Source organism: Staurois parvus, unplaced genomic scaffold (genome assembly GCF_062004578.1).
Source record: "Staurois parvus isolate SC_StPar_1 unplaced genomic scaffold, SC_StPar_1.0 ptg000198l, whole genome shotgun sequence".
NCBI lineage: Eukaryota > Metazoa > Chordata > Amphibia > Anura > Ranidae > Staurois > Staurois parvus.
In genome coordinates, this window is record NW_028317994.1 from 16,123,036 (window position 1) to 16,138,752 (window position 15,717).

General features: G+C 38.3%; 1 protein-coding gene across 1 annotated transcript in view; it reads right to left on the reverse strand.

Moving 5' to 3' along the window:
• Positions 1-15,717, reverse strand: part of LOC149461593 (programmed cell death 1 ligand 1-like) — a 74,112-nt gene that overhangs the window by 37,475 nt on the left and 20,920 nt on the right. Inside the window, exons 2-4 of the mRNA XM_089678139.1 lie at positions 9,385-9,449; positions 7,428-7,772; positions 4,980-5,258 (exon numbers count right to left, since the gene is read on the reverse strand). Of these exons, the coding sequence (XP_089534265.1) occupies positions 4,980-5,258; positions 7,428-7,772; positions 9,385-9,442 (682 nt within the window). The 5' untranslated portion in view covers positions 9,443-9,449. The remainder of the gene's footprint in view (positions 1-4,979; positions 5,259-7,427; positions 7,773-9,384; positions 9,450-15,717) is intronic.

Here is a 15,717-nt window from a genome sequence, read left to right on the forward strand (position 1 = left end):
GTCAGTCATTTTATGTTTGTCTTTTAAGTGATATGTTTGGCTCTAAAAAGCAGGGGGCGGGAAGCTAATGTTACGTTCAGTGAGGGGAGCTTTGAGAGCTGATTGGAGGGAAGGGACACACCTCCTTCACGTAGCACAGAGGGACAGAGCTGAGGCTGTCAATCACAGGCATTACCCAGTCACCATTTTTCTCTTGGTGTCAGGAAAACTCATCATAAGTGATTCATGCTGATAGCAGAGGAACAAGGCGGCAGACACTTAGTGCTCTACATTGAGACAAGCACACGTGGCTGAGATTTACCACCACTTTAAGTGGAAGCATTGGAGGATTTATGAAATATAACAGTTTTTATAGTATTTTTTTGTCCTGATAATTACCAGGTAATTTCCTCTGTCACCTGCATACAAGTGTACAGGATGGGACTTTTCTTACTTTTTATTAGGCTCCATGCACACTTGGCATTTTAATAACGCTGGTAGCGCTAGCTGTGTAAAGTTTCTTTAAAAGCATGAATTTTTCAGTGTTTTTTTTTTCGCGTTTGCATTTTTTAGGCAAAATAATCAAAAAAATGCCCAAAAACAATGGATTGCCGCATTTTACAGCATTAGAGCGTTTTTACAGCTAAAAAACTCCTGTAGAAACCCACTAGTTCTGGGGGGTTTTTTCAGCCAAAAAACATCCCTGCCAAAATACGCTGATTAAAGCCTATGTGGACACGTAGGATAACATGCTGGGGAGTTTACTGGCTGTAGAAAAAAAATGCCAAAAGCCAAAAACAGCAGCTGTAAAATGTCCAGTGTTCATGAGGACTTAAAGTGAAGGCTTCACCGCATTCACCAAGCTCTGAGGAAAATGAGCGCACCTGCACTTGCACAGTGAACAGTCTCTTTGCCTTTAGTAAATCAACCCTAGTACACCTTGTACTGCTCTGATCTACCCATTATAGCCTACCCAATCTATCAATGGTTTGCTTCATACCATACCTCTTCATGCAATCTCCATATTTTAGAGGATATGATACAATGTTGCTTTGAAATTAAGACATTTAAAACATTTACTTTTTATATCATAAGGAAGTTTATCGGGAATTTATTACTGAATTCTTCAGTTCCTCTATTTTAGAATTCAGAAGTATTTTTCATTTTTAATGTTTTCATTTTTGTTTCCTTATTGCAATGATACCACTGACATAAAATGAGCAGACATAAATTATTTAGTTGGTTAGCTTTGCATTCTTAAAATAAATACAGTCATGGCCAAAAATATTGGCAGCCCTGTATTTCTGTCAGATAATGCACCACTTCACCCAGAAAATTGCTGCAGTTACAAATGTTTAGTCATACTCATGTTTATTTCTTTTGTTTGTATTGATATGACACATAAAAGTAGAGCAGCAAAAAGCCAAATTTGACACATTCCAAGCAGAACCCCAAAAATGGACTGGGAAAAAAAATTGGCACCCTCAATTTGATATTTGGTAGCACACCCCTTGGAAAAAATAATTGAAATCAATTGCTTCCTGTAACTATCAATGAGTTTCTTACACCTCTCTACTGGATTTTTGGACCACTCTTCTTTTGCCAACTGCGCCAGGGCTCTCAGGTTGGAAGGGTTCCTTTTCCCAACTGCTGTTTTGAGATCTCACCACAGGTGCTCTATTGGATTGAGATCTGAGCTCATTTCTGGGTGCTTTTTGACGTGTGCTTTGGGTCATTGTCCTGCTGTAAGACCCATGACCTCTGATGGAGACCCAACTTTCTGATGCTGGGCCCTACATTGGACCCCAGAATTCTTTGGTAGTCTTCAGATTTCATAATGCCAAGCACACGGTCAAGACATCCAGTGCCTGAAGCAGCAAAGCAACTCCCAAAACATCAGTGAACCTCCACCATGTAGGGACTGTATTCTTTTCTTTAAAGGCCTCATTGCTTTTTCTGAATGATGGGCTTTACCAAAAAGCTGTAATTTTGCTTCCTCTGTCCACAGAACATTCTCCTAAAAGAATTTTGGCGTCCTTGGGTAAGTTTTGGCAAACTCCATTTTTTATGTTTCTGTGTCAGCAATTGGGTCTTCCTGGGTCTCCTACCATAGCGTCCCTTTTTATTCAGGTGGTGACATATAGTGTGAGCTGACACAGTTGTACCCTGTGCCTGAAGGTCAGCTTGGATTTGTCTGGAAGTTGATCAAGGTTCTTTAGCCACCATTTGAATAATCCTTTGTTGCAATCTTTGATCAATTTTTCTCTTTTGACCACATCCAGGAAGATTAGCTACATTGCTATGGGTTGTACACTTCTAACAATGTTGCATGCAGTGGACACAGGAATATTAAGATCTCTGGAGATGGACTTGTAACCTTGAGATTGTCCATACCTTTTCACAATTTTTGTTCTCAAATCCTCAAACAATTCTTTGCTTCTCTTTCTCTTCTCCATGCTCTATGTGGGCACACAGAGACACACAACAGAAAGGTTGAGTTAATGTTTTACCATTTAAACTGGTTGCCAGAGTGATTTCTATATTGTCAGCACCTGATAATTGATACAGGTGAGTTTTGTTACAAATTACAGGAGCATCACAAACTTGGGATGCAATTATTTCTTACAATTTTGAAAAGGTGCCAATAATTTTGTCCAGTCCATTTCTGGGGTTTTGTTTGGAATGTGTCAGATTTGGCCTTTTGTTTCTTTGCTTTTTTGTGTTATGCCAATACAAACAAAACAAATAAACATGAGAATGCCTAGACATTTGTAATTGCAACTATTTTGGGGGGAAAGGTACAGAAATGTAGGGGTGCCAATATTTTTGGCCATAACTGTATTGTGATAATATTCTGCACAAAAACTTAAAGTTCAACTACAGGCAAAAGGTTTTTGTTTTCATTTTGGAGAAAGTAAGGAAGGGTTATAACCACTCATATTTTTATTTTTGCCATCTGTATCCCATCGGAGAGATTTACCTTCACTTCCTTTCCCATTGCATAAACAGGAAATGACAGGAAATCAATGACAATTAGGGGAATCCCTTGGGGCCCCCCCAGGTCACTAGAACTTGCGCCCCCATTGGAAGATTTCCCCTCTATACTTTTCTGTAGACAACCCAAAATTTGGAATTTTCTTTTACTTTCACTTTCAATAATAATAGTAAACAGGAGAAATAGTGAGGATGAATCGGTGGCACAGACAGTAATGAAATCCTGAAAGGTGTAATAATCCATCTCTGCTCTATTCAATACAAAAAAAACCTGCTGTCGGTTGGTTCTGGATCAAAGGAGTGCACTACTTGTGCATTCCTGTGACCTGCAAGAGAAGTATGGCCCAAAAAGCTTTGTTTCTTCTGTTTTGAAGGCAATTACTGAAGAGCTATATGATACTAATTCCATAAATCAAAAATGTAGCGCTACAGACCCAAGATATTCCAATGAAGACAGATAGGTAATTCATATGAATAAACAGACATAACAGTTCATAAAAAGGGTGACTTTTAGTGATTTCTTCTCTGTCCTGCACTTCTGGTGCTCAGGCGTTGTGCAAAATAGTGCTGAGAGAATGCACACTCACCAGAACGCCCAGGAAAATGAGCGTTTAGTAATTATATTCCCCTTAGAGACATCAGCCGGTCAGGATAGGATAGTATGCTAGCCTCCCTCTAGAACTCCTGGAAGTTACTGTGTGATCCCTCGGTAGGTGGTCTGTAGACTTCTCCTTGAGGACCACATACGTTCCTTACCCAGCGATGGCTGCAAATGAATACTCCCCAAGGGAGTCAAAACAAGGACGCCTCCATAGTGTAGTAGGTGATAACAGAGGTTTTTATTACATAAAGCATCCAAGGTACACAGCGGTGTATACAAAAAACGGACTGACCGTCCAGTGGTAAAGATGGCCGCCGGAGCTCCACGATGCTCCGGCGGCGTGACGTCACGGCGTTCCTGGCTCCTCCTACGCGTTTCGTGCACACGCACGTCGTCTGGGGGGATTTGCCAAAAATTTGATTGGCAAATCCCCCCAGACGACGTGCGTGTGCACGAAACGCGTAGGAGGAGCCAGGAACGCCGTGACGTCACGCCGCCGGAGCATCGTGGAGCTCCGGCGGCCATCTTTACCACTGGACGGTCAGTCCGTTTTTTGTATACACCGCTGTGTACCTTGGATGCTTTATGTAATAAAAACCTCTGTTATCACCTACTACACTATGGAGGCGTCCTTGTTTTGACTCCCTTGGGGAGTATTCATTTGCAGCCATCGCTGGGTAAGGAACGTATGTGGTCCTCAAGGAGAAGTCTACAGACCACCTACCGAGGGATCACACAGTAACTTCCAGGAGCTCTAGAGGGAGGCTAGCATACTATCCTATCCTGACCGGCTGATGTCTCTAAGGGGAATATAATTACTAAACGCTCATTTTCCTGGGCGTTCTGGTGAGTGTGCATTCTCTCAGCACTATTTTGCACAACGCCTGAGCACCAGAAGTGCAGGACAGAGAAGAAATCACTAAAAGTCACCCTTTTTATGAACTGTTATGTCTGTTTATTCATATGAATTACCTATCTGTCTTCATTGGAATATCTTGGGTCTGTAGCGCTACATTTTTGATTTATGGTATTTTTAAGGTGTATGGTAACCTGATGTATAGCTGCTGCAATTAGGTGCGCTCGTATACATATTTTTTCTTTATATGATACTAATTGCTTTCCTAGCAATACTTTAGAGGTTTCAGAATGTTATATGTCTTAATTTTATCAAATGTATTTCCCAAATGCCACTGCCACCTGCACAAAGCACTGTTTAGCTAGACAGTGCTGAATCCTCTTTGCTATCAGGTGCTATAGCGGTCATGTGGTCTGCTATGGATATAGTTACACCCTTGATATTGTCATAAAACTATACAGCATGAAAATATAATTTGTCCCAGTTTTAATATTGCAAAGTACAGTTACTTTTAAGGTTAAATGTTTTTTTCTAGCTTTCAGAAAGTACCTGGATATCCAATGGAAGCTTCTGTTGTTTCATTGAGTGCTTTGTTCCAGAACACACAACTGTAGTTTTTCTTTCTATCAATTATTTTGATTGTGCTTGTTGTATTAATAAAGCCATCTTCAGTCTGAGTATAAGAAGTAATTGCTGGGGAGCTTATGTTGACACCATTTGCTGTCCAGTAGACAACTGCCTTTGGAAAACCCAGTGAATGGCCCGTCAAATATAGTTGATTGTCTGTGTGTGATACCTGAAAGGACATCTGAATGTCTGTGTATGAGGCTACAATGAAAATTAAGAAAGAAAAAATTGCAATTGTAAACTGTAGAACGCGTTACACATTTCCTGCAGATCTTACAGCGCTCATAACATCTAATTAAGAGATGCCTCCAGTATTACCTATATCAAAGAAGAACATTAGTTTATTGGAGAAACATTCCATTTCAGTCATTTATATGATCCCACAAAAGTTATGTGGGACAGTGGGCAGCCCCTACACAAATCTATCACAGAGTATCATATCCACAATTTAGTGTGTAAATACCCTAGAAAGCAGAAGTTCTAATGTGATATTTTTTATTAAAAGCAAGATTTATACGGAGGATTTTTGTATCATATGAAGCTACAACCTGAGCAGTTTACTGTTTGACGTGAAAAAAAATTATAAATGAAACATCACCTTTATTTGATAGTACAGCAGGCAACCTGACACCAACGGATACTTCGTGGGAACTGACTAACTGCCATTGACATCTCCAGTGCCACTAATACAGTGATCAGTGCTAATAATATACTCTGACACTGTACTAATGCCATTGGGTGGGAAGGAGTTAACATCTAGGGGCAATCAAAGGGTTAACTGCTTGCCTAACAGTGTTTGGTGTGTACTGTGAGTTGCTTTTACAAAGAGATGTGCCGGTTTTTATTCCCTGCTTTGCAGGGAACCAAAAAATGACACATCCCCGCTGACAGTACAGAGCTCTGTGTTGTTTACATTCACAGGGATCTCTCCTGTCATCCACTTCGCAGATTGGCGGGTTTCAACCATCAATCATTGGCTGGGACCCGCTGATCGGCTTGTAATCACAGCAAAGCCGGGGCTGCTGGCATGCATGCAAGCCCCCTGCCTGGAAGAGCTGGATCACATATTAGATAGGTGAGGCTGTCGGTGAGTGGTTAATGTCTTTTGCGCATTTTCATGCACTATGCATTTTTATTTTGGCCATCAAAAGTGAAAAAAGTATTGGTTGCTAGGGCACTGGGGCTTGTTATCACGCATCAAAATGTATGAACATGTGTTTTATCTTTTAAATGTGTTTTTCATGTGCTCCCATTAAAGTCCATGAACCCTAAAACACACTTGGGTTTGATTTACTAAACCTAGAGATTGCAAAATCTGGAGCAGCTCTGCATAGAAACCAATCAGCTTCCAGTTTTTTTGGTTTGTCAAAGCTTAATTAAACACGCTGAAGTTAGAAACTGATTGACTACCATGCACAGCTGTACCAAATCTTGCACTCTCCAGTTTTAGTAAACCAACCCCTTTGGTGCACTAAAAGAAGCACATGCACCTTTTTCCAAGATGAACCTTATCACAATCACTGGAGGAAATAAGCCCCATGAAAAATAATAGGTTTTCTTCTCTGTGTAGTTGTCACAGAACGGCCAAAGTGCTTTATATTGCAAAGGTGTGAACAGGTGTAGGCTTATTTTCTTGAAGATAATTATATCAAATAAATTGTTTAAATGTTTCAAAGTAATAGGTTCTGCAAAAAGAATGAGTCCAGTGAAAAGCTTGTCTCTGTATAGGAAAGCAGACACTTGTCTGTTTCCCCCACTTATAGACATATCTGTCTAACACAAGTGAGGGATGAGACTCTTATATTGAGACTTCAGAAGTTTTGTTAGACAGATACCAACTCAGTGACAAAAACTTAAAAAAACAAAAAACAAAAAAAAGACAGAAATTTTGAATTAGAAGATAATGAAAGTTGAATAAACCACTCCAGTAAAGATAAACAATTACATTTGGTGATTTATTCATATGACCCATAGTAGAATGCCGTAATTGGGATTCTAGGTAGGGGTTTTACCCAACACAGCTTTTTAGGTGACTAAATCATCTGTAGAATGTTTCCAATACCTTAGCACATGAGTCTTGTTTTTTCTTTTTAATAGAGTTGAGAAGAATTAGAATGTCAGTTTTATTTACTCCTGCGCTTGCGTCAGCTGGGGGGAATTAAATTTGACTTTCTGTCCCAGTGACCACAAAGGAAATGTGGGGAAATTTCACCCAATCGGATCACAGAAAGCAAAAAATACTGGCAGATGTTCTAAACCTTTCCAACTCTTACAAACATACTTACTACAAAAGACGTTCTAAAGACAATTATTACTGACTCTAACATATTAACTGAGAAATATATATGAGTGACAATTTTGGCAGCTTACCTTGAACTTCCAGTGTAATTATATCATAGTCAGTTCCTTCAAATTTTAACACACAGACATATGCTCCTGCATCAGTGAGTTTCACATCTTTAATTTGCAGAATAGCCTCTCCTTTTTTGAGCTCTTCTGTCAACAAAGATGCTCTCCCTCTATACGGGTTTTCGTGGTCCATTGGTTCCTCTTTTCCATTGCTAAACTTTACTACTTGTGTTGTCTCGTGTTGCCAGGAGACTATCAGTACCTTTAGATCTTCGGCATTTTTTATAGGAAAGTGGCATGCCATTTTTACTGTATCCCCATATTGTACTGTGTAAGTTGTTTTGGGAGCTGTTACTACAAATAAGGCTAGAGATAAAACAGAAATGTCCGTTAATAATAATATATTATAGACAAAGGAGTAAAAGTGATATTTTTATTATAGGTGAAGTCTCATGTGCTGAATTAGCCCCTGGTTTCCTATTTGTCTTGGTACTTGGTGTCTTGGTACCACCTAGGCCTATTCTAGGAGCTTCAGTTGCATCCTCCATAACATCAAATGCTTGGCACAGAAGCTGTTTGTCCCAGTGTTTTTTTAAAATGGCACCAGGAATCAACAGCTCCTGCAGGTCCCCGCGTAATTCAGATTAGAACCCAGCACTAAGATCACTGCAAACGTAATGCTTTTGCATTGTGTTTACATCAGGAGTATAGTGACATTATAGTACGTCCTCTGAGTATTGAAGCTTGGGCAGAAGTAATATAGCTCTGTCCAGTGTCTTCCTGCAGCAATAGATCACTGCTATAGTGATCCATTGTTGGCTTACTGCAGCCACCAGTAGATGACTACTACAAGTTATCTGTTGCTGCACAGCTGCATAGGGGATCTGGATTAGGTCTCCACTGACCACATTCAGAGCTCTTATAAGGAAAAAAAAAGTATAAAAAAAAGTTAAAAAGAAAGAAAATATGTTTTTCCTAAAAATAAAACAAAAAAAAAATCTCTCCCCAGATAAATCCCCAGGTCCAAACATTGACATTGGATGATCTAGATGACATTTACCTTTACTGTGCAAGCATTGAATGTTCATGTAAGTGAACATAATGTCAGTCGAATTCATAGTAATTGCAAACCTGTGAAAAAGTTGTTGTCATGCTAACCCAACTTCATCTTATCCTAATGTTATGTTACAAATTAATTCAAACCAATGTAGCATTGATAGGGGGTTAAGGCATATAAAGCAAAGCAAATATACATTCACTTAGAGCTTTACCATTCCACTGTTAGATAAAAGTCGCACTAATGTGATATCATTTAATCAGCAGACTGAATTATTTTAGATTTTTTATTTACAATAAAAAAAGGAAATACAAATATGTGTATCCATACTCACTACCAAAGTAAAGCCCCAGCTGTCCTGAAAAACTATGTATAATATGTTAGGATAGACTACAAATAATAAAAACTATAATGTGCAGCACCAAGACCTCAACAAAATGACAAGATCACTCTGGAACTTATGGGTATTTAGGGTATAAAAGACCCCAGGACTCAAGTGTTTTAAAAAAAATCTAATAGGCACAATGAAACCATAATGGCCACTGCATGTGTGCAGACTTGTTCCATGTCATGTTCCAATGCCAGTCCTGGTATTTCACTCATGACAGCTATACTTTAACTCCCCTACTCCTCTACCAAAAACTGGAATGTCAGTTTCAGGTGGACTCACCATTTAATGCGTGTGTGGTTTGTGGTTTGCATGCATGTGTGAATAAAGTTTTTGTAAAGCCAAAATGTTCATTTCAAGATTTGAATTAAATAGGGAAGAGTTAAAAATGTTACAGTGGGCATAGACAGCAATACAAACCAGAATATTTCTTTTATTCGTTCCCTACCCCATCCAAACAAGAAAAAAGGTTTTAGCTATATATAACATAAAAAAATGTTAGAAACATGAAGAAAAATGAAAAGGTGACTTACCTTCTATTATCACTCGGAATACAGACATCGTAAGGAGAACAAATAATAGATATGTCATTCTTTCTCTGCAATAATAGAAACACAAGCATAAAATCATTTCTCTTGAACACTTTGGAGATATGTATCTAAAGCTGGCTATACACTTAGGGGTTGATTTACTAAAACTGGAGAGTGCACAATCTGTTCAGCTCTGCACAGAAATCAGTCAGCTTCCAGGTTTTATTGTCAAAACGTAATTGAACGAGCTGATGTTAGAAGCTGGCTGGTTACCATGCAGAGCTGCACAAGATTTTTCACTTTCCAGTTTTAGTAAATCAACCCCAGAGATTTCTTTTGTTCAGCCTCAGGGCTGAAGGAAACAAATCTAAAAGATTCCTCTATCTATGCTAAACAGTACAGATGGATGTTGGCTATTGTATTCTGACGTTGGCTATTGTATTCTGACAGCCAGCTACAGTCACTTTCAGAATACTTAAACAACGCCTGCATCTGACTGGATGAAGTAATGCAGAAAACATGGGCCCTAGAATGTCCTCATTGATGTTAGGATACAGGATTTTATTATTTGCATACAGGCACATTTTCAGTGTAACAATATAAAGTGTACAAACATCTGCTCTCCTGCTTGTCCTAGTAAAATGTATGAAATGTATTTACAAAGTCCAACACCACTTCTTAAAATAATGCGGACCCCTCCTCCCACCCCACAAACTAAGGGTCTGTTCACATGAACAGTCCGATCTGAAGTGGATCTGATCAGAAGCTAAATGTTAGTCTATGGGCAGAGGGATGTAAATGGAAGTGCACCCATAACGGTTCCTATTCCATAATGGGTACAAGTTATAACGCCTAAAATCATTATCTATTAAACTACAAGGTACTGCCGGGGCAATTTGTGGATAGTTACTGGCCCAGTCTAAAACTGCCCACAGTTGGATGCTGCATTCACAATCCCAGGGCAGGAAAAAATTGAAGCGCTAAAAAGTAGCCTATAAAATTAAAAAAGTTAATTAGATGTGCAGAAGATCACTTTAACGATAATGCATACAATTAAAATCAATTTCAATTTACAAACCGATTGGGCAGAGCAGGCAGGTCACAAAAATTCAGATATTCTCAGAACTGTCCTCTGCAAGAGCTGATCAACCATTTCAAAGGTCAAGCAAAATTGGAGCTTCTCTGAGAACTTATCACACAGGTAAAATGTCTTAGTTATGGACTGTCAACAGTTAATGTACCGCTGTGTTCTTAATGTCACTTACTCTTCTTGGGTAGGTTTAAACCTACAGTGAAGGCAACATCCTGATGAAGGGGCAGATGCCCTGAAATGTGTGGATGACACAGCAGAAGCAAAACTTGGCGTCTGCAGTAATTCTTCTCCTTCTGAGGACTGTGTGATAAATCCTACTTTTGCCTGGATTTTGAAAATGTGTGCAGTTCTGGTAGAGGACAGTTCTCTGGAGTAATTGTGACATGTCTGATCTACCCCAATGGAATGTAAGTGCAATACATTTTCTCTTTCTTTAAATTTTCTGCACTATCCAGTACCCTCTATTTCTACTTTTTAAGTGTTATATTCCTCTGGAATAGTACAGAGTTGCACAGATAGAACAGGATTTGGTGGGGCCATTCTATTAATGCTAGTATGTACTCTTTAAAATTGCAGAGTCATCTCTGACAACCTAGAATGTTTATGCCAGTGGAGGACACATAAAATACCAGACTTTACTGTAGTACGTTGCACAGCAATAACCAGTACACAATAATCACTCCTTTATGTAAACACTTCCATAGCTTGAATAATGAGAAATGCTTAAGAAATTGAAGGTAATATATTCCCCCTGAGCACCTGCTACACAATCCTGCTACATAGTCCACATAAAATTATAAACTACCACAACAAACTGTTCACAAGCAAAGACACTTAAAATTGAGTGAAAGCAAAACTTTTTTTTTTCAATTATTTTGGATAAATGAAGGGTGGTTATAACCCCTTTCAGTTTTTTTTGGCCATTTGTGTCCCATCGGGGAGTGTTTCCTTCACTTCCTGTTCCATAGTCAAAACAGAAAGTGAGAGGAATGCCCTACAAAGTGAGGCAATCTCTGGTTGTCACCAGAACTATTGTCCCTGTTGGACGATTTACACTCTATTCCTGTTCTGGAGAGAACCCAAAATCTGTGATTTTCTTTCAGTTTTGGGGAAAACAATAAACACAACAAATCAAGAGACCGAATCTTCTTAACAGGCGTACAAACCTCAATAAAAACCTTATGGTGTTTTAATCCCTATCCACTCTTTGCAAAACTAAAAAAGTTTTCCTTTAATTAAACTTCAAAAAGGAATTTACTGTTCTGTTTATGTCTTTGGGAATGTCAAGCCTATAAAGATGACTTAAAACTACAATTTATGACAAAACAACTTTTTGGATCCCCCAAGAAGTATAAGCTACTCGAAACATAACATGTACTTGCCATTTTATCCTGCACCTTCCTACCTAGGGCACTTAGTACCATCCCCTATTTTGCTTGCAATGAAAAGAGCTACTAACATTGTAAAAGACCCAGGGCACAATAGGACACTTTGAACACTCTGAACAAGCTGTGCTGTAGCCAGATCTGGCACACTTATTTGAAGAAGCTCTACCAGTGGTTTACAGTACCTAAAGCTAATACCCTCAACATGCCTACTGATGGTAAAGACTTGGTTGAGATGGTATCACCCTACATCCTATTATGCCATCCAGTAACACCAGTTTATGGCTTCAGAAGCAGTAGTTGATTAAAAACTGTATATCAGCTAAAAATGTTACATTACACAGCTACAGATTATGATATCACATAACAATATTAGATCACCCAGCAACAGTGAATCATCTAGAAAAACATTACATTACAAGGAAGAAATGATGGTTCATGTGAAAAGGGGTGAAGTTGCCACCATCCCTAACTCAATATACCAAATTTGTATCAACATCATGGTATTTTAAGGGCAACCAAAGACATAATAATTCAGATTAGGGTTAGTCCCCAGGGGGGTATAAAGAAGAGTAAGGGTCCTGGAGGAAATGACCTGGTGGTCCTTCTGCACTAGACAGGTGGCCTTGACAGAGATGTTTTGTGTGATGGCACCCATGCTTAATATATGAATTTGTTATGTAAGTTATTTTATAATATACTATGTAAAATATGTTCTTTGTGTGTTCAGTACCTACTATGGATATATAATTATGCAATTATGTAACTAATGTTGTAGTCATGTGATTACAAATGGATCTTTAGGTTACAGAGTGGTAATATATATCCCTGAGGAAGAAGTTATAGTGAGAAAACTTCAAAACACGTTGGATACCCCATGCTGACAAACCAACAATCAAGAAGTTCTGGGTTGTTGGGTTTGAACATAAAGAGTGGGGGATACCACTTTGTACATGTCTACACATGCCAAATAATATTGTTATATTGTTTTCAAATATTGGTATTTATTTATTTTTATAAAGTTAATGCACTATATGAGTTTTCTTTTTTAGAGGTTCACATTTTCCTTGGAAGCCAATTGGAGGGCTCAGCAATAAAATCGGAAAAGTTTCCATATTGGAATCAGAGTTTGGAATGACTTTTACTTTTGGACACGAGTGAACTAATTTTTTATTTTTATTTTATTATTTATATTTTGGGGGTTTCTGTATATTGTATGGTTTGTCACATTTTTTCACATCTTGCATTCATATTGTAGTACATTTTGAGCATATTGGGGTGATATTGAGATGCCAAATAATTGTTGATTCCTTTGTGATCCTGAATTGATACTATATATCTCAAACATGTCTGTATTTTACAGTAATGGCTTATTTTTTTTTTTTAAGTTTTCTTGAAAAAAAACTTTTATAGAAAAAGAAACAATAAAGAACAAGTGATTGTATTTATATGTCTTTGGTTGCCCTTAGAAAAACATGAAGAGGTTGATACAAATTTGGAACATTACATTACATGCATCAATATCACAGTGAAACAATATATATTAACAAGCAGCAACAATGTACGTAAAGGCAATATTTTATCATATAGAACAATACAGCACCCAGCGGCATCGTGCTATATCAGATAGCAGCAGTAGAAAATACATATTTAAATGCTATATATTATATTTAGTATTTCACCAAACATAATCTTAGGCAATAATATATCAAGTCCCTCATAACCTTTCCCCTCTTTCCCCACAGCATCAGTTAAGGGCCTGTTACTGCTTCTTTGTCTGTCAGCACACCAACATTAGTCACAAGGCATGTCAGCTGGTTAGCTGTGACTCATTTGTATGCCAAACCTGGAATGTACTGGGGCATGGACGGTCATGGGATCATCAGAGCCTTGGGTTCTGAGAAGGTGCTGCCCATATTATAATCCACCACTGGGCAAACTGGGTCACTGTCAGTTCACAGTTGTGTTCAAAATAATAGCAGTCAGACATCACTAACCTGATCAATCACTGTTTTTGGTAGAAATGATATTTCTACATGGCCAATAATTTAATAGCAGGTGTAGTAGAGTAATAGAAATCCAACAGACCCAACAGTCATGACATGCATGCTGCTGATTCTGTGTAATTGAATCACTAATTGAAAGGGGAATGTTCAAAATAATAGCAGTGTGGAGTTCTATTAGTGAGGTCATTCACTCTTTGAAAAGCAGGTGGCAATTATTGCCCTTATTTAAGGAAGGAAGGCAGCAAATGTTGTACATGCTGGTTACAGTGCATTTCTCTCTGAAATTCTGAGGAAAATGGGTCGTTCCAGACATTTTTTAGAAGAACAGTGTACCTTGATTAAAAAGTTGATTGGAGAGGGGAAAACATATAAAGAAGTGCAGAAAATGATAGGCTGCTCAGCTAAAATGATCGCAAATGCTTTAAAATGGCAACCAAAACCTGAAAGACATGGAAGAAAGTGAAAAACTACCATTCGAATGGATAGAAGAATAGCCAAAATGGCAAAGACTCAGCCAACAATCAGCTCCAGGAAGATCAAAGAAGGTCTAAAGTTACCTGTGAGTACTGTTACAATTAGAAGATGCCTATGTGAAGCCAAGCTATCTGCAAGAAACCCCCGCAAAGTCCCACTGTTGAAAAAAAGACATGTGCTGAAGAGGTTACAATTTGTCAAAGAGCACATTGACTGGCCTAAAGAGAAATGGCGCAACATTTTCAGTTCAGATGAAAGTAAGATTGTTCTTTTTGAGATAGTTTGTCAGACGACCCCCAAACATTGAATTCAAGCCACAGTACACTGTGAAGACAGTGAAGCATGGTTGCAGAAGCATTATGATATGGGGATGTTTCTCATACTACGGTGTTGGGCCTATTTATCGCATACCAAGGATCATGGATCAGTTTGAATACATCAGAATACTTGAAGAGGTCATTCTGCCTTATGCTGAACAGGAAATGCCCTTGAAATGGGTGTTCCAACAAGACAACGACCCCAAACACACCAGTAAACGTGCAACATCTTGGTTCCAGACCACCAAGATTGACGTTATGGAGTGGCCAGCCCAATCCCCGGATCTTAATCCAATAGAAAACTTGTGGGGTGACATCAAAAATGCAGTTTCTGAGGCAAAAGCAAGAAATAGAGAAGAACTGTGGAATGTAGTCCAATCATCCTGGGCTGGAATACCTGTTCACAGGTGCCAGAAGTTGGTTGACTCCATGCAACACAGATGTACAGCAGTTCTCAGAAACAGTGCTTATACAGAAAAATATTAATCAAGTGATTCAAAGGAAAGAAAAATCTTCAAACATTTTTCAGTTTATATAGTGAATGTTTGAGTTTGTAAAGAATACAAACACTGCTATTTTTTTAAACAGTCAAATATTAACTTTTCTTCAATTTCTTTAGAGGAACAACACAAATTTGATACATTTTTCTTCATGTTTTGATTTGGAATAGAATGTGTAGTGTTCCCAATGCATTGTGTGTATGGAAATAAAAGCTATTAGAAGGATTTTGAGCTTTAATCACTTTTTTCAACACACTGCTATTATTTTGAACACAACTGTATATGGGTTTCTTATTTCTAGGAATCTAATATTGCTGTTGTTTGCATTTAACTTTGTATTTTTTTTGTGTAAGTGCTTATTCTTCTGTCTTTATTCTAATATACTCTGACTTGTGTTTCTATCCCTATATATTCTGTCTGTCCTCATTTCAGACACCTTGGCATCTTTTGCTAACAACTGTCTTCTGTTTTGCCCTGTTTTTTTGGGCTTTTCTATTGCTCTTCAAGCACTTATTCTGTTATCTTTATTATTTATTCTTTGTGCATAAAGAGGTTGATGTT